At 37.9% G+C, this 24,200-nt stretch overlaps 2 protein-coding genes and 1 pseudogene across 3 annotated transcripts in view; all 3 read right to left on the reverse strand.

The window, feature by feature from the left end:
- Positions 1-3,078: 3,078 nt before the first annotated feature.
- Positions 3,079-4,764, reverse strand: LOC137218866 (eIF5-mimic protein 2-like). 2 transcript variants are annotated; one of them, XM_067726565.1, is made up of 2 exons: positions 4,537-4,764; positions 3,079-4,447 (listed from the first exon to the last, which is right to left on the reverse strand). In XM_067726565.1, the coding sequence occupies exons 1-2, from the start codon at positions 4,618-4,620 to the stop codon at positions 3,527-3,529; spliced, it is 1,005 nt and encodes a 334-aa protein (XP_067582666.1). In that variant the 5' UTR covers positions 4,621-4,764; the 3' UTR covers positions 3,079-3,526. The 2 variants fall into 2 exon arrangements, with proteins under 2 accessions (XP_067582666.1, XP_067582665.1); XM_067726564.1 differs by having other exon boundaries at positions 3,085-4,686.
- Positions 4,765-9,582: 4,818 nt separating this feature from the next.
- PTGER3 (prostaglandin E receptor 3) overlaps positions 9,583-24,200 on the reverse strand; it is an 84,021-nt gene continuing 69,403 nt past the window's right edge. The window contains exon 4 of the mRNA XM_067726568.1: positions 9,583-10,534. Coding sequence (XP_067582669.1) covers positions 10,531-10,534 — 4 coding nt within the window. The 3' untranslated portion in view covers positions 9,583-10,530. The remainder of the gene's footprint in view (positions 10,535-24,200) is intronic.
- On the reverse strand, positions 17,824-20,295 carry LOC137218869 (protein-L-histidine N-pros-methyltransferase pseudogene; annotated as a pseudogene).

Consider the following 24,200-nt stretch of genomic DNA (forward strand, 5'->3'; position numbering starts at 1 on the left):
TGTTCATGAGCTCTCCCCAACAGCCCACCCTGCTTGCACAGTCTGCATACCTGGACTTCTGCTGTAGTTTTCCTGTTTGACATTCCTGTTTGCAATGTGACTGTGGCCCAAATCTGACCCCCAGATCGTTTGGCTGGGGTCCTGACTAGTTTTGCTCCAGGAATCATGTGTGCCTGGTCACAGCTCTTATGTTTCACGTACTGCTACACTTTACTTTCCCTTGTTTATTTGGTCCTGTATGTCCTTGGGCAGGTTTATATCATTCCAGGTATAACTATGTAAGAAGGTTTTTGGTGACGTGAAGTAGCATGATAAATTAGAACAGGAATAAACTCGAGGGGCTCAGACCTGGGTTTAAATCTTAGCCTCAGTGGCATGTTCTTGAGAAGTCAGTTATCTGCTGAGTGACTTAGTTCTCACTGGTAAAATAGGGATACGAATTTGTACAGTTAGGGTGATTGTTAGAATTAAGCATGGTATCATATGTGAATATATCTAGCACCATGTTTAGGCTAAAGCAGGTGCTCAACAAACTTACTTTCTCTCAGCTTCCAAAAGTAAAGGGGAACTCCATATGTCTAGAAAATTAACACAAGTTAACTTTTGCATCAGACCACACACAAACTCAGGGTCTCACACTGCTGTAGACTGGGATTATCAAGCTTCAGTTTGCATTGCTGGGACTTACCAAAGCTGACGGGATCACACATGGCTTCATTAGTGTTGAGTACTTGCACCTCAAATTAGCAGCATAATATCATTTAGAAACAGTCACACTCCATACACTTTTGTTTAATTATCTGTGTATAAGGGTTCTAAAAATTTATACTTTTACATGCTGTGGTTTGTCTTGTTTTGATAGGATGCATGATTGTTTGTGCTTGGGAATCCTAAGAGAACCAAATTATATATTTTTTAATGTCCATAGTAATCAAAACATAATCTAAGTACCAGAGAACACAATCATGGGTTTCATTGGGACTAAAGATGTAGTGAGTGTAATGGAACAGTAGAGTTTTCCTGTAATGCCTGAGAAAGAGCCTGATGACCCCTCACTGCTGGGGGGAACAAGTAAATGCTATCATACAAAACCAACACTCCTTGCAAAACAGAACATGAACCTTTGAGCTTTACATGTTGCCATTAATCTGAAAATAGCTGCATACTAATTTACACTCGTTTTTGTAACATTTAAAGAAAGTGGAGGGACACGATCTAATCACAGAGACTGGAGACCGGCACAGTTCCACATGCAATTAGTTTAGCAAGTGTGTCTGATTATTCTTTTATATACTTTATTTCTTGAACAAGATATTTTTTAATTATATAGAAACAGATAAGCATGCTTTTCTGAAATGGGCCTTGCATGAACCGAGAAAAAAAAATGATCAGCTGCATTTAACTTGAATTGTAAAGAATTTCTCAAGTCGATCCACCTGCTTGGCTTAATCAAGATTATGAGTTCCTGGTCCAAGTGCCTGAAACTTGAGGTGAATATTCTGATCTTGGTCAAATTGGGATCCTTTGAATGGGATTTGTAAAATCTTTGTTATAGTCACTGCATTTTCAGGATGATATTGCAACTACAGATGTGTTATAAAATCTAAGTTTTCTCTCCATTTTCTTACCAACCTGAGACATGCACATCAGGTTCAGTTCTCAATTCTTGAGTAAAAATGTCTTGTATGTTTGTCACAAAGTAAACACATTTCCTGCAGAGACCTTTCCTGCAGAGACCTTTGTCCTCAGTCTCTGTACCTCAAAGATGGAGACAGGGTGACCAGGGAAAGCCAATGAAGAAGCAGTGTGGGTGAGGTGCCAGCTCATGTTTAATAGCCACACAAATATATTAGTACTAATCTATTTTATTATTTTTTTAAGTGTAAGGATGGACTTTATTTTTTTATAAAAGTATTTTAAGGACTACAAATTACAAAGTAAAAGCAGATCACTATGTAGAAACCTAGTGAATACATTTTGTCTGTGCATGAAAGTTTTATCAAAGTCATTCATTTAACAATTTCACCCCCTTCACAACGGTATCAGTTATAATGCTCTTCCTCATAAGGTTATTATACCTTTATTTCAAACTATATTACATGTTATTCCCTCAAGATAAACTTTTAAATGCCTAATTTTTAGCTCCTAAGAATGGCACCTCTGAAAGGGGCAATTCCCACTCGGTCTCTGGCAGCAGCATTATACCAAGCTCATTTCTTTCACCAATCAAAAAAGCTTTCAAAATGTTCACTTTTAACATGAAATCTTTCCACCAAAAAGTGTGGCCACATTTTGTTTTCTAATGACTACATATAAAGCTGGGTAGCAGCAAGAAAATTAAGATGGAAATTAAAAGGCAGCCATTAAAATAAATGGATCAACTGTACAGAAGAGAGATTTGGCTCATGGCAATTTAAAATATTGGCAACTGGGGTAAATTAACAGGCAGATGCTTGAGTCATGTATGAATCTGTGAAGAGGATGAAGCTGGCCCAGTATGACCAAGTAGGATAATCATTATCACTGCACTTCATTCTTTGCAACAAATACTCTAAGCCAACAGGAAATCTGAGTTATATTTAGAATCCCAATTAGAACATGCTAACCACTTTTCTTTCAACAATTTTCTGGGTTTAGTACAGTCATTTGCTTTACTTATACTGTTTTATGAGTCCTTTCTTACCAATCTAAGTGTATGACAACTGTAAAATACTTTAAATGACAAGGTTTTTCCAAGGTATGTTTGAAAATGGCGGTATGAAAAGAATATTCATTTGTTTTGTCTAGAAAGAAGCAAACTGAATGCAGAGGTTTCTCATTGGGTAAAAGCTCAACTTTTTTCTTCCCACCACCGCCACATACAATTTCCCAAACACCTCACTTTCAAGTTTGTTCTCCATGGCTTCATTTTAAGGAATGAAAATCAGAGAGCCAACAATTGAGCTCAAGTACATCTGAGGTTAAAAAGGCAAGAAAATATCAACATGCAAGCAGTGGTCCAAATACTCGAGATTCATGTTAATGAATCTAATTATTGTATATGAGATTTTCTTTGATGAGCAGGGCTTTGGGCATACCAAATCATCACACAAATCACTGCCTTCTGAGACTCTGGATACTTTTACAGTTTAATTTGCAAACAGAATTTTTATAACAAATTATTTTTAACCAAATCATATCTTGAAAACTCTTTACATAGAAAACCCAGGGAAAAAGTGAACTGTTCATTGTGGAAGGCCTTAAATTACATTATTACAGTAGAAAATACAGGAGGTAGAAGATAACTGAAAAGACTAATGCAACATTAGATTCAAATCTATAGCTCCTGTAGCTACTTAAAACATGGTTTTAGAAACTAAATCCAACATTTCCAGTAACCATAGAAACAGTTAAAATAAAATTTGCCATGAAAGCCCTTATATCATGCTTGATATAGGGAGGTAGGAAGATGTAAGATCCAGGACACATGAGACATGACATTTTATCTACAATTCCTGTTTGCTTTACTGAGGGTGAAGTTTCAAATTCAGTCACCTTCTTCAGCTTCAGACTCAGATTCTTCTTCAGCATTTTTGAGCCACTCTACAAAATTTTTCATTTGCTCAAGGAAGACACTTTTCCCCTTGGCAACATGTGTATCTTTATACCACTTCAGAATGGGTTCTTCACTCAGAACTTCAGCTTTATAAAAAAGCACCACTATTTTCTGGAAGGCTTTCATGAAATGAATGTTGTCATAGCAATACTCCTGAATCTTCAGTAACAGAGTCATCTCAGACTGACCTTGAGTTGTAAAGGCAGCAAGTAGAGGGCTGTATTGCTTCAAGTGCTCGATGGCTTGCTCTGCTACAAGCTCCTCTTTTTTGTTCCATTCCACAGTGCTCATTGCACTGGACCATACTATTCCGATGACAACTGGTTCTGGGATGTTTTTTTTTATCTCCTCCTTGACATACAAAATTATATCCTTAAATGGATCACCACGGGACATCTGTTCTTGAAGTTCTTTCTGGAGTTCCTTACGAGTTCCTATGGTTTGCTGATTCCGAACATACTGTGAAAACTCTTTCAAGCCTGCCTCAGTAAAATACTTTGTGAAGCGTTCAACACTTTGTTTATTGGCAGGAAACAGTTCCATCAGTCTGTTATCCATGCTCACTTTCCAAAGACTTGAAGCTACTGCATTGATATCTTTTTCTTTTACCCATGATTTAAAGAGCTTTACAGCAAAAGCTGCTGAAACCCCTTCTTTAACCAAATTCTCATTATAAAGGCTATTAAGAATGGATGCGTTAAGTGTTCCATTAGCCAGAAGAACACCAGTCAACATAGCCAGCTTGTTCCTCTCCGACTCTGAAAAACCCTTTAAGAACAGCAGCAGCTTTTTAACTTCATCTTCAAAACCCTTCTCCAGGTATTTGTAGTGCCTGATTAACTTGTTAAAAACCTGAGCAAATGATTGCATGGTCTCTAGGTCTTCTTGTGCTGCGAACACATAGACATCTGTACGCATCATGTCATCTGCCAGTGTACCACCTGGGGCCAGCATTCCACCGGCCACCAGAATGTCAAAGAGTGTTTCTGCATATCAGCGGTAATCAAGTTTTGCTCCAGAAGCATCAGGAAACTTTGCTACTGCTTCCAAATCAGTACCAGTTTCAGTTAAGCCTTGAATAATGCAGTCTTGAAACTGAGTAGGGTCAAACCTTTCTTTTTCATCTCTTTTTCTGGTTTTAAAATGCTGGCCTGATAGCGTTGGCCTTTGCTGCTTTTGATTATTCATAAAAGACACACGAATTTAAGGCGAAGAGAAAAGAGCCAGAAATCCCAGAGGTGGCGGCAACTGCAGCGGTGTCTCCTCTGCCAGTACTAATCTATTTAAGATTACTAATCAGAAAGTATCTTCGGTGGGGGTATTACAACTCTCTGCATCCTTTGCTACAATTTAACCTCATCTTTAAATGCTGCTAACTAGAAAGAGGTCAGGTGTGAATTAAAGGAAGAACCAGAGCCCAGATGGGAGCTGAGCTACTCCTGAGAATTCTGCTCTTGTTGTGGATGGTTCTCCTGCTGAAACGTTTTCTCTATCTGTAGCTATCGTAAAGAAAAAAAAAAAAAAGATGAATTACAGCGTGTTTCTCAAAGGCTCTGCCAGTATTAGAATACGCTCTTAGAGTTAAATAAATATTGGAATAGATTCAGACATAATTTATACCTTATCCATAGAACTCCACATGTCTCTTCATGTGTGGAGTAAAGGGTTTGAGAGAAAAGTTTTTAGTGATGGGGAGGGAGTCACACACACGCACACATACACATAAACACATGTACACGCATGGACATGCCTACAGGTATAAAGACACAAAATGTTTGTTTCTGTGCAAAACGCTTAGAACAGTTTAAGTCCCTAGAGTTAAGATATTTTCCCTTAAGAAGTTTAGTATTTCATCATTTTCTATGTGTGAAATAGTTCCATTTTCTCCCTAAGCCCTAAATCGCTTTCTGATGTTTAATGAAATGAATAGTCAAGTAACATCAAATTAACCCCACATCTCTAAACTGTCCAGAGAGATGGAGGACCTCCTCTTCAGGTGTCCCACAACACCAGAGTATACTTGAGATACTGAGTGGGAACGGAAGAACAGTCCGAACAAAGGGAATGACATGTTTAAAATTGGAGTCAAGGATTGCAAAGTAGTTCAGAAGAGTACACTTTAAGGGAAGGAGGGATGGTAAAGTTAGACAAATGGTAAAGGTCAGGATGGATTTTGTAAGCTTTGTGAAAGGGTTTGGAAAGCAGTGATATGCATCATTAACTGAAAAGAGAAAAATGTCAAGGACATTTGTACTGAGATTTAGCTTGCTAAGAGTTGTGTGGTCACTGATGCATTCCAGTCGGGGCTGCTCACATTTTGGTCAGGTTGTCATATGTTAAGAGACACACATGGCATAGATAAGTGAAGCTCTGTGTACTCCAGAGCAGCTCTGTTCAGTATAGATTTCTGTACCTTTTAGACACAATACCTGATAATAAATTCTAGCAGTTCACAAATCCATTGAGAACTTGAAATGAGGCTACTACAATGAGGATGGTAATTTCAGTGAAGGAAAAATGGGCTTTTTGGGGATCAAATGCTAGGAAATATGGGCATAATTCCAAAACCCATTCTGCATATCCAGAGTAATATTAAGAACATGGCCAATTTTGGTGACTGCAGGACAAGCCAAATCTAGAGAGTGAATGAATCACAGTCAAGAGGCAGATTCCCACAGAATCTGGCAAAAGTTAGGGAGCACAGCAGGTTTGTAAGAAAGTCACAAACATTCTTCTAGACCTGATTCATTGAAGAAGAATTGTTTTAGAAACACAAGGTGTGGTCCCCACAGGTTGACCTTCATCAATCTTAAAGGAGAACAGATGGAAGTAAACATCCTATTGCCTATGAAGCGATCAACCAAGAAGAAAACAAGTGAAGAAGATACCTTGAGGGTCTTTCGTTTTGTGCATCTAGAAGAGTTGGTTGTACACTGGTAAATATTTCCCACTCCAAAATGGGCACCATTTTTTTTTTACATCTTTATTGGAGTATAATTGCTTTACAATGGTGTGTTAGTTTCTGCTTTATAACAAAGTGAATCAGTTAAACATATACATATATTCCCATATCTCTTTCCTCTTGTGTCTCCCTCCCTCCCACCCTCCCTATCCCACCCCTCTAGGTGGTCACGAAGCACCGAGCTGATCTCCCTGTGCTATGCAGCTTCTTCCCACTAGCTAGCTATTTTACGTTTGGTAGTGTATACATGTCCATGCCACTCTCTCACTTTGTCCCCGATTACCCTTCCCCCTCCCCATATCTTCAAGTCCATTCTCTAGTAGATCTGTGTCTTTATTCCCATCTTACCCCTAGGTTCTTCATGACATTTTTGTTTTTTTCTCTTAGATTCCATATATATGTGTTAGCATATGGTATTTGTCTTTCTCTTTCTGACTTACTTCACTCTGTATGACAGACTCTAGGTCCAACCACCTCACTACAAATAACTCAATTTCGTTTATATTTATGGCTGAGTAATATTCCACTGTATATATGTGCCACATCTTCTTTATCCATTCATCCAATGATGGACATTTAGGTTGCTTCCATCTCCTGGCTATTGTAAATAGAGTTGCAATGAACATTTTGGTACATGACTCTTTTTGAATTATGGTTTTCTCAGGGTATATGCCCAGTAGTGTGATTGCTGGGTCATATGGTAGTTCTATTTATAGTTTTTAAGGAACCTCCATACTGTTCTCAATAGTGGCTGTACCAATTCACATTCCCACCAGCAGTGCAAGAGGGTTCCCTTTTCTCCACACCCTCTCCAACATTTATTGTTTCTAGATTTTTTGATGATGGCCATTCTGACTGGTGTGAGATGATATCTCATTGTAGTTTTGATTTGCATTTCTCTAATGATTAGTGATGTTGAGTATTCTTTCATGTGTTTGTTGGCCATCTGTATATCTTCTTTGGAGAAATGTCTATTTAGATCTTCTGCCCATTTTTGGATTGGGCTGTTTGTTTTTTTGTTATTGAGCTGCATGAGCTGCTTGTAAATTTTGGAGATTAATCTTTTGTCAGTTGCTTCATTTGCAAATATTTTCTCCCATTCTGAGGTTTGGTCTTGTTTATGGTTTCCTTTGCTGTGCATAGACACCATTTATAAATGAATATTAGTCCAGAACTATGAGGAGTTTCTTTTAAATAAATACTGGTCTCTCTACCTGCAGAACTCGACTCTAAAGTAATTCAGGCAACTGATCAAGAAGAATTAAGACAGGCCTGTAGGACTAATTCCTTCACCTTACTGAGTCATAAATTCCTCATAAGTAAACTGAGGGAGTGGGTTCGTCCATCTTTCAGGGAGAAAAAGGAGCACACTCCATTAGCAAACTACTACTTTCAGACAAAACCAGACTAAAAACATAAACTAAAGCCAAACAGGCAAGAAGTGTATTTTAGAGTGAGATTCTGTTCCACACAGAGCTAAACTGATGTAAATTTCATAATTATGCCTCACCTTTCAGACATAATATCTGAAAATAAATTCTAGCATTTCATGTTGTTCTTTAAATTTATTCTTTTCCTTTTAAAATGCAGTATTAATCATTTTAATTTCAATGTGTCCAATAAAATCTAAATGTTAACCATTATGTTTAATTATTTTCACCTTTGTCCTTTTTTCACCTTTGTCTTAATTGTATTCTTACCCTGACTTTTTAATCAGTAGTTTATGCATGTTTATATTTTCATTTCCACTTTTAAATAAGAGAAAATGGCAACAAAAGATTCAAATAATTTTGCCTTACCATTGATCAAGACAAATTTAGAGATACTGTAGCACCTATAGGAAGAGATAGTAAGAAATAAATGTTTGCTAGCTGATTACTAATCTCCAAATTTGGTATAGAAAAGGTCATGTAAGGATGTAAGTGCATAATTCACAAAAACACAGATGTATTTAAAGACAAATGTATCAAAGCCAAGAGTAACCTTTTCTGTTCTCTGTACTTCAGTATCATTTGCATTCAGTTAGAGTTCTAGGACATTCATAGGTGATGGGGAGACATGCTAGTGTAACTTCAGCAGGGAAATGTATAGGTTAGAAAAGGTGGAGATTGATCGGACAGCACTAGTAAAGAAAAGGGAGGGAATACCAATATTTACTGAGCGCCACCTAGGTACTTAATTATGCACTTAATTATCTCACTTACTCTTCACAACAGCCCCTTATATCATTGCACGTATATTTCTTGAACACCTGCAATGTGGCAGGCACTGTGCTTGGTAGAGACAAGGCTGAACAAGAATAAGCTAGTCTCTGCCCTTGTGAAACTCACATTCTAGTACAGAAAACAAGGAAGTAAACAGACAAACAAAAACAAATGACAAATTAGGATGGGCACACCATGAAGGAAGCAAATGAGCAGAAGTAACAAGTAATAAGAGGAAACAACAACAGATAGGAAAATCAAGAAAGACTGCTTTAAGAAAGGATTTAATTGTTAATCAAAGGAAGAAATAGAGCTGTCCAGATAGGAAATAGCAAAAAGAGTGGGGTAGCATGTGCAAAGGCCCTGGGATAAGAAAGATTCTTATGTCTACTGAGTTGGAGGCAAAAGCAGAAACGGAAAGATCATTAGGAGGCTATTGGTGGTGATTTAGCTGAGAGATGAGTTTCTCCTGAATTAGGAGTATTAAAGATGAAAAGAAGTGGACAGTATCAAGATGTATTTTGGAGGTAGAGATATATTTTGTGGTAGTACTTGCCACGTTTATTTATTAATATCCTCCACATAACAGATGATAAATAGCCTAAAAGAATAGGAGATTAACTAAACTCTTATAGTAACTTCAGGATGGGGTTATGAACCCTACTTTCTTTAAAGCCCTTTCCACTACATCACACTTCTTTGCTTTATTAATTCAAGGTCAATGTAGGTTTTATAGAGTCCTAAAAGTAGAAGCATTTGCCAGTCAAATGATTTTGAATTAGAATATTCTTTAATTACCTGGACAGTTTACAGATTTTCAGTTTGCAAATCCAAAACTTCATTTCATCTGAAAGGGGCACCACATTCTATGAGCACTCCAATATATATTTTCTGTACAAAATGTGAAAATACTCTTGCATTTCTTCCAAGGATGTGCTGAGTTATCCCCATACATGTGGAAAATTTTCTACTGACTAAAGCAGCAATCTGTAGCAATTCTGAACCATATGGTGTTCTTACCATAAGTCTTAATTGGGTAATTTGAGTGACCAAACTGTTTTTTCAGCTTTGCTAAAAATAGGCCTGTCTCTGCCCATATTTAAAATGACTGGTTGCTGATAATCTCTCACGTCGCCAAGTAAATCAACACGTGAATAAGGTTTGAAATAAGCAGGTTTGGTTTCAAAAGTTAAGCTGGAAAGGACCTTGCTCTCATAAGCTCAGTACTTCTGCAGTTTTGTTTTTTATTATTATTCTATCTTCACTGTTGAGATTCTGCTCACCAGTACTTCCATTTCTTCTTTTTCTCTGTGCATGATAGGCTTGTACTTCCTCATCCTCTTGGGTTGGCATGACGTAGTCCTTGCTCTGGAAGTAGTTAGGAGCTGCTATACAGTTCTCCCCTCCCTCACTGCAGGGTCTAGTGATGTTCAGAGCCTTTGTTAGCCCGAGTCCCTGATGAGGATGACCTGCAGAGAGTCTCCCCAACTAACCCTCAACAGACATATTGTATGAGGGCAAAAGAACTTTGCTGTTTTAAGACACTAAGATTTAGAGGTGTATTGTTGTTGTTGCTGCTGCTACATAATCTCATCTCTTTGACTGCTATAGGTTTCCTCACATTCTTGACATGAAGGAAAATACAAATTTCCAAATTAGAGAAGCATGACAGACAGTTCAGTTGGCAGAAAATGAGGAGGTTTGGATTGAAATGGACCTGGTTTTAATCCAGTTTCTGTACCTTACTTGCTCTTTGAGACTTCTTTTTCTCAGCTGTAAAAAAGAGATAATAGCATAGTTGTGCTATGACAACTTAGTATGTCAAGTGCCTAGCAGGTTGACAAACCATAGATGATGTTCAATGAAAATAGCTATTTTTGGGAGGAGTAATGGTAAATAGACTAACGGTCTAGAAGGATATATCCATGTAGGCAGGACTGAATCTGAAGAGACTGCAGAAATGGGGGGAAAATTGCCATTTATCCCCTCGCTTCCCCTTTCTTCTCCCCCTGCAAGTTTCTTCCTAGTCATGAGCATGCCTTTCTCTCCCTCTGTGTACCCTGATGCTTTCTTTGCCCTCTTCCAACTCTGCTGTTACACACTGCTCCCAGGAAGGCATGTATCACTCATTAAATCATTCATTAAAATAGCTGCATTTTAACAGGAAATAACTTGAGTTAATAAACTAAAGCTCCAACACGGTATTCTTCTCATGGTATTCAGGTGAAAAGCAGTGGAGTACTACCTTTCACCCAAACCCAGGATGGCAAAGAGGATTCCCCAAACTGTTAGATCCACTAAGCCAGGTAGGTCTCCTGGGTAGTCTTTAGAGAAGACTTTGATAAGGCTTCCATTTATAAGTCTGTCTAGAACCTGCTGGAAAAAGTACCATGATAGTTTGGCAGTGTCTTCCATGGTCTCAGGAGTGGGACTGGCAGGACTAGTACTGTGTATTTGCATGACTTGAAAATTCACAGTGACTTTACACACTATCTCCACATTAAGCCTCATTGCAGATGATAGAACTAAAGCTTAAAGCTTTTCAATCATTTACCAAATTCACATAGATGGGAAGCAGAGGAGTATATATCCAAAACCATTACCTCTGATTTCAATTCTAACACACTTTTCTCCTTTTTACTATCACAGTTTTTTTTTCTGTCCCTGGAGGAGCAAATTTGATAATGTCTCTTGACTTTAAGAGCACATGCTATTATAAAATGAAGATCTTTCTTTTTAGTCATATATTTGGGAATGTGAAATTATGCTTTCTACATTTAGAAAGTAACTGAAAGAAGATACATCAGGGTTAAAAAAAACTATAAACATGCTCTTGAAAATAAAATTAAAGTGAGGTATCCTGTATAGCAATTTGTTCTGGCTGAGAATAATACCCATAGTTTCAGAGAATTTTCATCTCTTCCTACATTAATGAAAAGAGAAGGAAATGAGGAAAGATGCAAAATTTTTAAGTCCTGTCATTTCTTTAAGAAACTATAGGGACTTCCCTGCTGGTGCAGGGGTTAAAAATCATCTGCCAATGCAAGGGATATGGGTTCAGCCCCTGGTCAGGGAAGATCCCACATGCAGTGGAGCAACTAAGCCTGTGTGCCACAACTACTGAGCCTGCACTCTAGAGCCCGTGCTCTGCAACAAGGAAGCCAATGCAGTGAGAAGCCCGCACACCACAATGAAGAGTAGCCCCCGCTCACCCCAACTAGAGAAAGCCTGTGTACGGCAACAAAGACCCAATGCAGCCAAAAATAAATAAATAAAATCAATAAATTTATATTAATAAAAGAAACTATAATTATTTTCTTGTGGCTAATATAATTTCTAATATTCTATCTCTTCCCAATCAATTTTAAACACTGGAAACATCTTGAAAGATACAATGAAAATACAAGATTTGTAGCCAGGCAAGCCTGGGTTTGAACACTGGTTTGATCATCTAATATGTTGGGAAAGCAAGGTAATTAAATCCTAATTTAGAGATGGGCCTCAAGTTTTTCATCTTTAAAATGGAAGTTTACATTAACATTCTCATAGGACGGTAGTGAATATTGTATGAAATAGTGAAGAGAAAGCATTTTGTATATTTTAGAAAATGTTACTTCTCTTTTCCCTTTGCATCATATAGATTCACATTGTTCTCTGATTCCTATTCCAAAGTAACACACAGTCAAGATTTTATTAACTTAATAAATATAGGAAGGAAAGAGGAAGGGAGGGAGAGAGGGAGGGAATGAAAGAAAAATCCCTATTAAGAAAAACAATTCAAAAATAGGGTAGAGATACTTTTCCTTCTCTGAATGACCTGATATTTTTCTATCAGCAGAGATTGGAAGACCCTGGAGTTATTCTGCCCTTGGCCTCTTTCCCCAGGAGAGACATAAGAGATATATAACCTCTTTATAACATTTCTGACAATATCACTAGAAACTGTTCATTTGTTCCAAAAGCAGAACCTCCTTCTTGAAAGACTTTTAGCCCTGTTTGATTTTGTCATTTATTAATGGATTAAATTTTCTCAGAAATATATTTTAGGGCTGCTAATCTCATCACTATACACAATTATACATTTGTCTTTCAGACAACTGACCAGATACCTAACGTAAACCTATGAGACAGAGGAATTTCCCAGTACCCAGTCTAGGACTGGTCTTAGCTGAAATTTTGCTGTTTATGCCACCTCAGGTAGCTATTTCCATCTTCACCTAATAGGAGAACTTCTATGGGTTTGGGCAGTTATTGCCACCATAAAGAAGGCTTAGTTTCTCATACAGTTTCAGAGTCTGAAATGTGAAATGTGAAATAGTTAAGTACGTGGTGAGTGTTGTCAAATGGATCATATCAATGTGTTCCCTCTATTTCCAACAATCATTGGTATATAGACAGATACCCTAGGTAATTACAGGCATTTACAATTAGGTTTTACTGGGGAACCATTTCAAGAAAATGATTTGTTCAGCTGTGTACTAGATTAGTAACACAGTTGGGTGTTGGCAGAATCTTCCACTGTGACTGTGAAAACACAGCAAGAAGTGTTGATACAAAAAAGAACTTTAGAAATATGCTGAAAGTTTCATTATTTTTCCAAAAACTATTGCATCACTTCCCAGAAACATAAGTCTACATCTTTTCAATCACTATTTTTCTTTTTTTAGACTATTTGGGGCGTACATAAATACAGCGATGAAATGAAAAAGTACAGCCAATGGAATTTTACTGGAACAACCTGTAAATCAGGATTAGATTAACACTGAACAATGTTCTGTGTGATCATGAATAGCTTTTAGACACCTCCAGAGCACCCACATGACCTGGTGTCAACAGTCAGACCTACACATCAAAGAGACTAGGACAGGCACTTGACCGTCTACCCAAGATGAGACTTCAATTAGCAGATAAAACAGAGGTACCACTGCTTGTGATGCTCTTTTGAAGGTTTATCTCTGCACAGGCATGAAATCATAAATAAAAATCTCCAATAAGCAAGCTGACTCAAGAAGGCAGTAGCTGGACCACCATTACCCTCTGGGCTCAGTAATAATATCATATACCTGTTTGAATGCCCACTTGTTCAAATGACTTTGTAAATCCATAATTATCCTCTTTTAAATGAGTAGCATTTGGTTTCCCTTCAAACTTCAACCTCTAGATAAGTATATTGCTCTGATTTGGAACTTACCAGAGTAAAAATGTGACTATTCTAAGCAGTGGAATCAATCTGAGTTGATAACATAAGTGCAGGAATTCTTACAAGCTCCCACTCTTCCCAAAATAAATAGAGCAATTTGACTTTCATCTAATTTGTTCATTTAAAACCTGGTACAAACACAAATATCTTTCCCACCACTTGTTTTATGAGCTTTTTACTGGTTTTTTAAATTTATATCTGGAAAAACTTCCAGATATTTCAGTGTCAGAAATATGATCACGTTTGAATTGTCTTTCCTAATTGGATCCAGGGCTGGCATGTGTCATTGAGATATTTATTCCTAACCCATTAAATCCCCAAAGCATCATGATTTAGGTCTTGTGATCTTGTAGTTTAGATTTGGCTTCCTCCCTGAATCAACCAACCATTCTGTTATGGTTGAATTGTTCCCCTGCCCCAATCAAATCCATATGTTGAAGTCCTAACCCCCAGCACCTCACAATGTGACCTTATTTGAAAATGGGGTCATTGCAGATGCAATTAGTTAAGATGAGGTCCTGCTAGAGTAGAACGGGCCCCTAATCCAATATGACTGGTGTTCTTATAAAAAAGGGAAATTTGGACATGAGACACACACACAAGGAGAATGCTATGTGGGGCGATATGTCTACAAGCCAAGAGATTCAAAGATTGCCAGCAAACCACCAGAAACTAGGAGAGTAACATGGAACAGAATCTCCCTCACAGTCCATGGAGGGAACCAACACTGCCAACTCCTTGATCTTGGGCTATGAGCCTCCAGAACTGTGAGAAATAAATCCTGTTGTTTAAGCCTTCCAGTCTGTGGTACTTTGTTATGGCAACCCTAGCAAACTAATACATATTTTTCACTACTGCGGCAGCAAATAGTCTCCTTGACTGATTAGTGATTCTCTTTTTATCTCTGTTCCTACACAGTAAATGAGAATATTTTGCACATTAGTGGTGTTCTCAGTTAGCCTTCAAAATGATGGACATGTTTGAAAAAAGGACATTGTCTTTCAGCATTGCCTTGGCCTTCCATAAGGTGAAAAAAGATGAGACTTAGAAGAGAGAAGGAGACAGTTTTTTATCTGCTTACACCCTCCTCCAAAAAAATATCGTAGCCCCTGGCTGGGTACATACTAACACTGAAAAGCATTTTGATAGAAGTGTGAGCCTCAGTCATAAATAGTTAGAGCCAACTGGGCATTCAGCCAGTGTCTTTAAGGGGGGAGCTAAGCAACAGGAGGATTTCAAGTAGGAAAATAAATAACAAAGTATATTTGTAATCAGGAAAGAGAGAGGAGCACTACCCTGATCATTTGGAAAACCAAGGAGTCCACAAAATCAAGCTACTCTTTAGAAAATAGAAAAGGAGGACTGATGTCAAGGGAAAAGCAGCAGTCAGCACCTGGATTGAAATCATAACTTTCCTAGTCCTAGGAGAATCTGGATCAAGTGAGTTTCCTAAACTGCAGCTACACTCCCAACTTCCAGCTCTCTGGACCACATTTGACATATGGAGTTCTCAAATTTTAGTGTGTGTGAGAATCACTCGGAGGGCTTCTAAAACACAGATTGCTGGGTTCCAGCCCTGGGGTTTCTGATTCAGTAGGTCAGATGCAGCCAAATAATTTGCATTTCTCATAAATTCCCAGGTGATGCTAATGCACTGGTCTAGCAATGTACTTTGAGAACCACTGGACTACATCAATGTTGTCGCATCTGCTTGTTGAGAAGAATCACCTAGGAGAAGCTTGTTTTAAAAATACAAAATCCTAGGTCCCATGCCAAACTTTCTGACTCATAACCTCCAGGGAAGGGACCAATATTTTCTATTTTAATAAACTTTGAGTGATTAGTATGATTAGGCAAGTTTGAGAAACACTGCACCAAGTCTTCATGAATTCCCTTTTCGCATCTGTCATTTTCCCACATGGTACCAACGGGTGGGTTTTGCAATATGGCAATAGTTGTACGAGAAGTTAAGAATAGCACAATCACTGAGTTCTGTTAAGCCTAATCTGTTGATACTGCCTATAGGCCAACCATAGAACTGCACTTCTCTTCACGGACAGATGCCCTGGGAGAAGTCTTTCTTAATACCAACTGGCCCTGGTACTGTGATGTAGTCCAGAGCCCACACTGAAATAGGCCCAGGTGATGTAGCTTTTGCTGGCGACTCTAATACTTCTCTTTTGCTCCTTATTATCCCATAACCATGCCTTGCTTCCAATATTAATGGGGTCTCTAGCCTCAGGTTGTTTCCTCTTTAACTTCACAAGTACTTAGTGTGAGTTATACTCTAGGAGTTTTATTTCAAAACCACTTTCTCTTTTTTTTGGCAGGAATATCCTTGCTGTCACCTGCAGAGGAAATCTCACTGGCTCGGCAGCTGGTTGATGGTAATTCAAGTTAACTGATTAAAGGGTGGTTGGGGATTTGCAAAGAGCTTGTAGTAAAATTGATTGGGGCCCAACTATGCCTATGTGCTGCTTTGGTACACATATAATTCCTCAAATCCAAATTGCAGCCACTTACTCAAAAGTGAGGCATCCTGTAAATGGCTTTCTTTGGACCATCTTTTACCTCTGGGGATTTAAAGTGATCTTAAGAATAGTGGCCTCAAACATATCATATCTAATCTTTTCAGCAACCCTAAAATGTGTTTGCTACTCTTTTACAAACAAAGAAACTGGGGCTAAATAAGATTAAATATAGAATCTTCAAGGTCACATGACTAGCTAGTGTCAGTCAGGATTCAAGGCCAACTATACAACTTCAAAGCCTGAGCTGTCTCTGCAAGACTACAGTATTCTGCCTTTGAAGAAATTCAGGATCAAGTTGGAGAGCAATATTTCAATTTGTTATTTTTTTCTTGAGTTTCTGAGATTGCATCTAAACTGCAGTCGAGTGAGATAAGGTTGTGGCACTCTCTCAGTTTTGTCAGTTACTTCCACAGAATCTCTGCCAACTTCAAGTGTAAATACAAACCTAGTTCTGTGACTGGAAAGTCAACAATTGGATGGTTATTCAGAAAGTGTGGCTAATTACCTGCTTTAAGTAACATAAAGACAGTTTGGACTTTGATTTATCTTGAACTTTTGCTTTTGCTCAAAGTCTCATTGCTGATTGTTTCACATCTTCTTTCTGTTCTTTTTTTTCACCAGCAAGGACTTATTGAATACCAGTTCTATGCCATACACCAGACTCAGGGATGAAAAACATATCCCTGCCTTGGCTAGCAGAGAAGATGGGCAAATACACCAACAAATTACAACACAGATGGATGTTTTATCAAGAAGAAGGTTTCCTGATAGAAGTGGTACTTGAGTTGAAACTCATGGAAGATGAGTTAGGATTAATCATGTACAGAAGAGGAGAAGGGAGTATCCAGCCGAGAAGGTACATTATGAGGAAAGTACAAAAGGGTTGGACAGCAGTTTGGCATTGCTGGAAAACAAGGTGGATGTGGAAGAGGAGACCAGAGGCTCAGCAGAGACTAGATTGTAGAAAGCCCCATAGACTAAGTTAGGTTGTTTTAACTTTATCCCTAAGGTTATAGGAAAAGATTAAAGATGTTGTGAAGGAAAATAGCATAAACAAATTTTCATTTTATTAACAAAATATTACTCTGACAGCAGATATGGAGGATGATTAAAGGGCCCAAGACCAGAATCAGGACACGGGTTACTGGGATAATTCAGATGGGAAATGATGGAGGCATAGATTTAAAACATGGCAGTGATAATGTAGAGAATTGAGAAATACTGGTAGGATTAATAGAACTAAAAGGAAGGTTAGATATATAGAAAGAAGATTAACTCAATCTTTAATTTTTTTCCAAAGTCATATTTAGAAATATTACTGTTTTCCCTATTCCCTCCAAATTCTCTTAGTATGACATTTACTTAATTTTGCTTGAACATCTATTTCTTTTTTTTATCTCCAAAAAAGTTTATTAGCATGATTAAAAACGTTTTCTTGAATAATGATAGAAATTCTAAACATGAAAGAGTATCGGTGGCTATATCCTATAACCAATATTTGCAACTGGATGGACAGCTTTATTGCCAGTCTTCATTTTATTAAAAACAATCCATATTTATTGGTTTCATGTGAAGTCATGACTATTGCTTTGCCTGGGAATGAGTCCCTACTGCAATTAAGTATAAAAAATATCTTCCATAATCGGAGTGTGACCTGCATTACTGAGTAAAGAGTTTATAAAAATCCTCAAAGAGTTGGGTTTTTGATTTTTAAAAACATTCCTTTTACACACTACAAAGAAATAATTAGTATTTTGGCTTTTAAAATTCCTACATGATATTTAGAATGGCAGTCCCCAAAGGTCCTCCCTTCACATAATTGAGAACACAGACCCTCTTCCGGAGCATACATTCTTGGGGTGGACTCTGAAGACTTCAACCTCCACATGTTTATACTGATTTGAGAACAAAGACAGCATCATCCAGAACGTAGTAGTCATTATACATGTCACCTTCACACAGGTATGGCAGTCTAGTGAAAGCTTTGATAACAAAACCAGCTTTTCTGAAAACTTCAGGCAGACTATTCACTTGTTCTTCCCAGTTCTGTCCCTTGATTTCCAAAATTTCTGATGGTTTATCTCACTTGCCACCGTTTTCCACATAGGGATGAAAAGGTAAGACCAGAGCAAGGATGACCCTGCCTCTAGTTGGCTCCAAGACACTTCTGATACCTTTTAGCAAAGTCAGGGGCTGATCACAGCGGTCCAGCAAATTCAAGCAGCTGATGACATTATACTGGAACCCTGTATTCTGCCATTCATTTATACCAAGTACTCTGTATTTCTTCTTCTGAAGCTGCCATATCATAGTTTCAGACAGCTCAGTGGCGTAAATTTCTTCAAAATGAGGGCTCATTATTTTTGTGACTTCTCCATCTCCAGCACCTCAATCAAGAAGTCTATGCGTTTTCCAGTCTGGATTAATTTTAAGCAGTCTCTGAAACTGATCTGGTGAAAAGACAAACATTGAGCCTCTTCCTAGCAACCCATTATGTTCTAGACATAAACAGGCTAAAAACAGATGACACAAAAGAGTGATATAATTGGATAAATGGCCAGCCCGGTTTCTCAGTGCTGTTGTTTAAGAAGATCTGTGTTGCTTGATCAAGGTAACTCTGAACAAAGACAACCTGGAGTGATTCACATAATTTCTCTCTGTTGCACGCATACTACTGGTGGTTCTCCTTCCTGCCGCTCGCGGCGGCCGCCGCCGGCCCGCCGGGGCCGCTCGTCATGTTCACGTACAGGGAGCGGGTGAGCGGGCTCCGCAGGGTCCACATCCTCTGCGCCAGCCACACGGACGCCAGGCTCAGACACAGCCAGCCCGCGAGCAGTCTCATCGGGGGCCGCGGCCACTCGCTCGGATCACCGCCGGCGCCGGGGCAAGGAGGAGGACGCGCCACCGCCTCCAGCCGCCGCCGCCGCCACCCAGGATAGAGTCATCGCGCCCAACTCGCCCATCCAGCCCCTTCAGGGACGAGGCCCGAACATCTATTTCTATTCTTTACCAGAAGAAGCAGGAGCCTCTCCCACCACCACCACAACAATCAGCAAGTAGTTATGGAGCACTTATTACTAAATCATACTTTGTCTAGTCTTATAACAAATTTACATCCCTTTGTTTTAATCCTGAATTTCTATTGGTAGTCTCTGTTTGGTTTAACCCTGTATTTTACATGGCATTGTGGTTTTTTAGTGTATAATCTCTTCTTCCCTTCCTGTGCCGTAGTATTTTAGTGCTTATTACTTAAGTTCTCATGTTTTCTATGTATACCTGCAATTTTATTCTTTATTATTTTCTCTAAGTAATTCTGAATAAGTACTTCTTGTCTATTTCCAAAGCATTTAAAAAGATTTAATATTTCAATTATAAGTTAAATACACTGATAAAAAAACATGATCAGCAACCACTAACTTTCTTTAAGAAATCAGCTAATGACTCTTATTCATTTACTATGGCTCTGGTATACTTATTTCGAAAAGGAAAACACTATACTTTGCTCAAAAAAGTAATAAAATGAAAATTTTCTACTGCCCTCATATGTGCAAATTATGTTCATTTTATTCCACAGCCTATATATCTTCAGCAATACCTTCATTTACTTCTAAGTGTAGTAAAATTCAGCTCATATACCAATGTAAGAAATAACTTAGCTAACCAAAAGACAAGTTAGTTTTATATGTAGTTTCTATCTCACTTATTTTTTTTTCTAACAGCAATCACCCCATATTCAACAAATATTTGCAGTTGTTTTCTTCAAGAAGTCTAAAGAAGACTCTCTGCACCATTCAGATTTAAAGACTGACCAAAACAGCACATCAAAGAGGAAAAGTAAATAAAGAATCAACTGTCAACTAAATGCTACCTTTCCCCATATTGTGCATACCTAGTGTCTTAGGTATCACTCATGTAGATTGCAGTCTGGCCACTTAGACTTGCCATCAAGTTTTTATTGAGCAATTTCTATGTGCTTACCACAGTGCTAGGCTCTGTAGGTACAAAAGCAGAGGTCCTGCTCACAAGGGGCTTACAATATGGTTGAGTATTAAAAAAAAAAAAAAAACTACAAAAGCTCTTAAAAATGCATATTGTACAAATTATGTTTATTTAAAAAAGCATTTCAGATAATGACAATAAAATAAAGTCTTAGAACATGAATAAAGAGAGAAACATTTTAATCCATGGGGTAAGCCTAGACATATTTTGAATTAAAATATTTAGTAAAAGCCTGGATTAATGAAACACATAAGTACAAATATTTTTTAAGACAGCTGTTAAACATTTAAGTATTCATAGTAATTAATTAAAAGCATATCAAGCAAGGTATATTTTATTCAGATCCTTAAGGTGTCTGAATAATTACAATTATCTTAACAATAGACTTCTTTTAAATGTGCTTCCAACTACTGAAGATGTTGAAAAAAAAATTTTGTTCTCTTAAGTAGCTTATATGGTTTCCTTATAACCTAGTTTTCATTATTTATTTAATTTTTAAAAGTCATTCTTGTAGACACTAAAAATGTAGACCAATTCAACACTGTCTGAATTTTCATATATTTCGTGGACCAAGGTCCCCTTATAAGATACATATACACATTTACATACAAAAGATAATGACTTTAACTCCTCCTTCCTTGGGAGAATTTGGATAAATATAACTTCTAATGGAAGCTCAGTCTTCTAACTCTAATATTCCCTGTTTCCTTTCCTTGCCCTGGCTCTGAGATCTCAGCATGGCTTGGCATTCCTCTTCACATTACCCTGTCCCAACCTCGTTTGGGAACAGCATAGCTGGATATTTTTTTGCTTTTGTTTATTTTGTTTCACACTGGGTTGCAGTGGTGCTGAATGAAATCACTGGCTCTGCAATAGAATGTTGGTAGAAGTAGGCAGGAGTTTATTTCTTCCAATGCAAAAGTCATAGGTCTATATGTAGTCAGGAACCAGGTCTATACAGCCCATTTTTTGTGGTGTCAAATACTGTTGTACTAGAGCTATGAGACCCATGAAGAAAATATAAGAAATGTGTCTGTCAACCATGAAATAGAATTTTGTCAAGGGAAAAAAGACAGGCATAATGAAAATATTTAAGGAATAATACAGTAATTATCGAAATGAGCACTATATAACTTCAGAGCTGGGGAGAGAAGTAAGCAGATAACAAAAACATAGTAGTCCTCCCTTATTTTCAGGGAATACATTCCAAGACCCTAGTGGATGACTGAAACCACAGATAGTACTGCATCCTATATATAGTATGTTTTTTCCTATACCTAAGTACCTCTTTTAAAGTTTAATTTATAAATTAGGTACAGTAAGAGATTAACGATAATAACCAATCGTTATTGTACTAGCTTTTTTTCCTTCTTCACAATTTCAAGAATAGAAGAGTTCTTCTTATGTAGATTTTAGCAACCTCAGCATATTTTTTTTTCTTTCCTTATTAAATTGAGAACTTTCACTTAAAGGAAACATCTTACACTTAAAGAAGCACTTTACAATTTCTCTTTGGCATATCCGAATGACTAAGCATCACTACTCTTGGGCTTTGGGGCTATTATTATTATTGTTATTATTATTTTTGGCCACACCTCACAGCTTGGGGGATCTTAGATACCTGACCAGGGATTGAACCCCAGGCTGGTGGCAGAAAGCGCGGAGTCCTAACCACTGGAGCACCAGGGAATTCCCTGGGGCCATTATTAAGTAAAAAGCATATTAAGTGCTTGAACCCAGGCACTGCAAAACCTCAACAGTGGATCTGATAACTGAGTGGGCTACCATGTGACTAATGAGTGGGATACAGGGGGCAAAGTAATGATTCACATCCCAGGTAAGACAGAGCAGAACCCTAGGAGATTTCATCACGCCTACTCAGAATGGCATGCAATTTAACACTTATGAATTGTTTTTTTCTGGAAATTTCCACTTAATATTTTCAGGTTGCGCTTGACCACTGGTAACTGAAATCACAGATAAGGAGGGGCTTCTGTACTTAAATTGTCCAAGGCCTAAGGACAAGGTGAGATTTGAACATATGGGAGATGAGTAGGTTTTGTGTGGGCAAAAGTAACCATGAGGTTTTAGAATCAAGAAGAATAGCATCCAGGGATCTGTTGTTACATAACGTTGATTCTGTCCATGACATTTCAACCTACAGTCAGGAAGCCAGTTTATAGTTGAAAGTGAGAACTCATATTATACAGTTGGAGGTAAGTCTAGATAAAGAATTAATCACAATTAATTACTGAGTTACTTATTGAGTACCTATTGTGTTACACTCACTTTACGTACCTTTTCACAATAACCCCACAGGTAAGTATTATTGTCTTTAGTTTACAGTTTAATTCATTGAGACTCAATGAAATTAATTAATTTTCTCAAGTTCACAGAGCTAATGAGTGGCACAGCCAGATTTAAATCCAAGTTTGATTCCAAAACCCTTGCTTTTATTACTAGATCACATTGTCTTATAAATGGAATATCATTGTAATAAGTCTCACATCCCACTGTGCTGTAGGGAGAACAGTAAACCTGGAATCAAAAAACTTAAACTTGGATCTGAATTTCTACTTATGTTAGCTAAGTGACATGGGGCAAGCCCTCTGTAAACCTTACCCTCTTTTGTAAAAATAAAATAGTAAATAGATGACAGCTAGACAACCACATAGCTAGATGATGGACAGATAGGTAACAGGAGTATGGGTATTCCTATTGATGGTCTGTAAATTCTACTTGCTCAATAAAATATGTTGAATTTAAACCTGAATAAAGGGATTGTGTACAGCATCAGTTTCGTGCCAGTTACATGGTGCTTGAATTTCAATGCATATTTAATGAAAATAATTGTAGTTTGAAGCTAACTCACACTGGTTCAACTAGCCAGAAGGAATGATTCAACTATTTTGGTTTCATCTCATTGACAGAAATGACAATAGAGTCACAGTATAGGCTCCTATTGCAAAACTACTGATACCATATTATCATCTCTTTCTAAGATATCCTCGTAGGTGACAGCATGACCCTTAAGTGCCTAAAGAAGGGACACTCAATAAATATGTGTTGAATTAAGTGAATGGGGTGAGGGAAAAGAAGGAGGAAAGGAGTGGGAAAGAAAGACAAGAGAAAGAAATGTTGGTTGAATTTATGAGCAGGTAAGTGTACATTAGCTGAGAGATAGTAGATGACTCAAAGTATTTTTTTAAAGTTCACAGAATTTCTTATTTCAGACAAACTAGACCCTTTTATTTCATAAAAAAGTAACACAACTTGGGCTTCCCTGGTGGCTCAGTGGTTGAGAGTCCGCCTGCCAATGTAGGGAACACGGGTTCGTGCCCTGCTCTGGGAAGATCCCACATGCCGCGGAGCGGCTGGGCCCGTGAGCCATGGCTGCTGAGCCTGCGCGTCCGGAGCCTGTGCTCCGCAGCGGGAGAGGCCTGCGTACCGAAAAAAAAAAAGTAACAAAACTTGATAGTTGATAACTATGTCATTTATTAATTTTGTCTTTTGTATGCCACCCAAGAAGAAATTGTAAGAAATGCTGAATTGATAGTGGTGGATCAGAGGCTGCACCTGGATTTTTTAATGCTCCAACTCAACAGTTCACCCCTTAGTTTCATTATTATTTTCTATGACATTTCAAGACAGCTCTTCATTGCATCACACCTTTCAGTCTTCAAAGACAGAGAAATAACAATTATGCTGA

Source organism: Pseudorca crassidens, chromosome 2, assembly GCF_039906515.1.
Source record: "Pseudorca crassidens isolate mPseCra1 chromosome 2, mPseCra1.hap1, whole genome shotgun sequence".
In the NCBI taxonomy this organism is placed as follows: Eukaryota; Metazoa; Chordata; class Mammalia; order Artiodactyla; family Delphinidae; genus Pseudorca; species Pseudorca crassidens.

What these genes read in the sequence shown, in the direction of transcription:
- LOC137218866 (XM_067726564.1), bottom strand. Translation starts at nt 4,549, where the DNA reads ATGCTGGCCCCAGGTGGTACACTGGCAGATGACATGATGCGTACAGAT.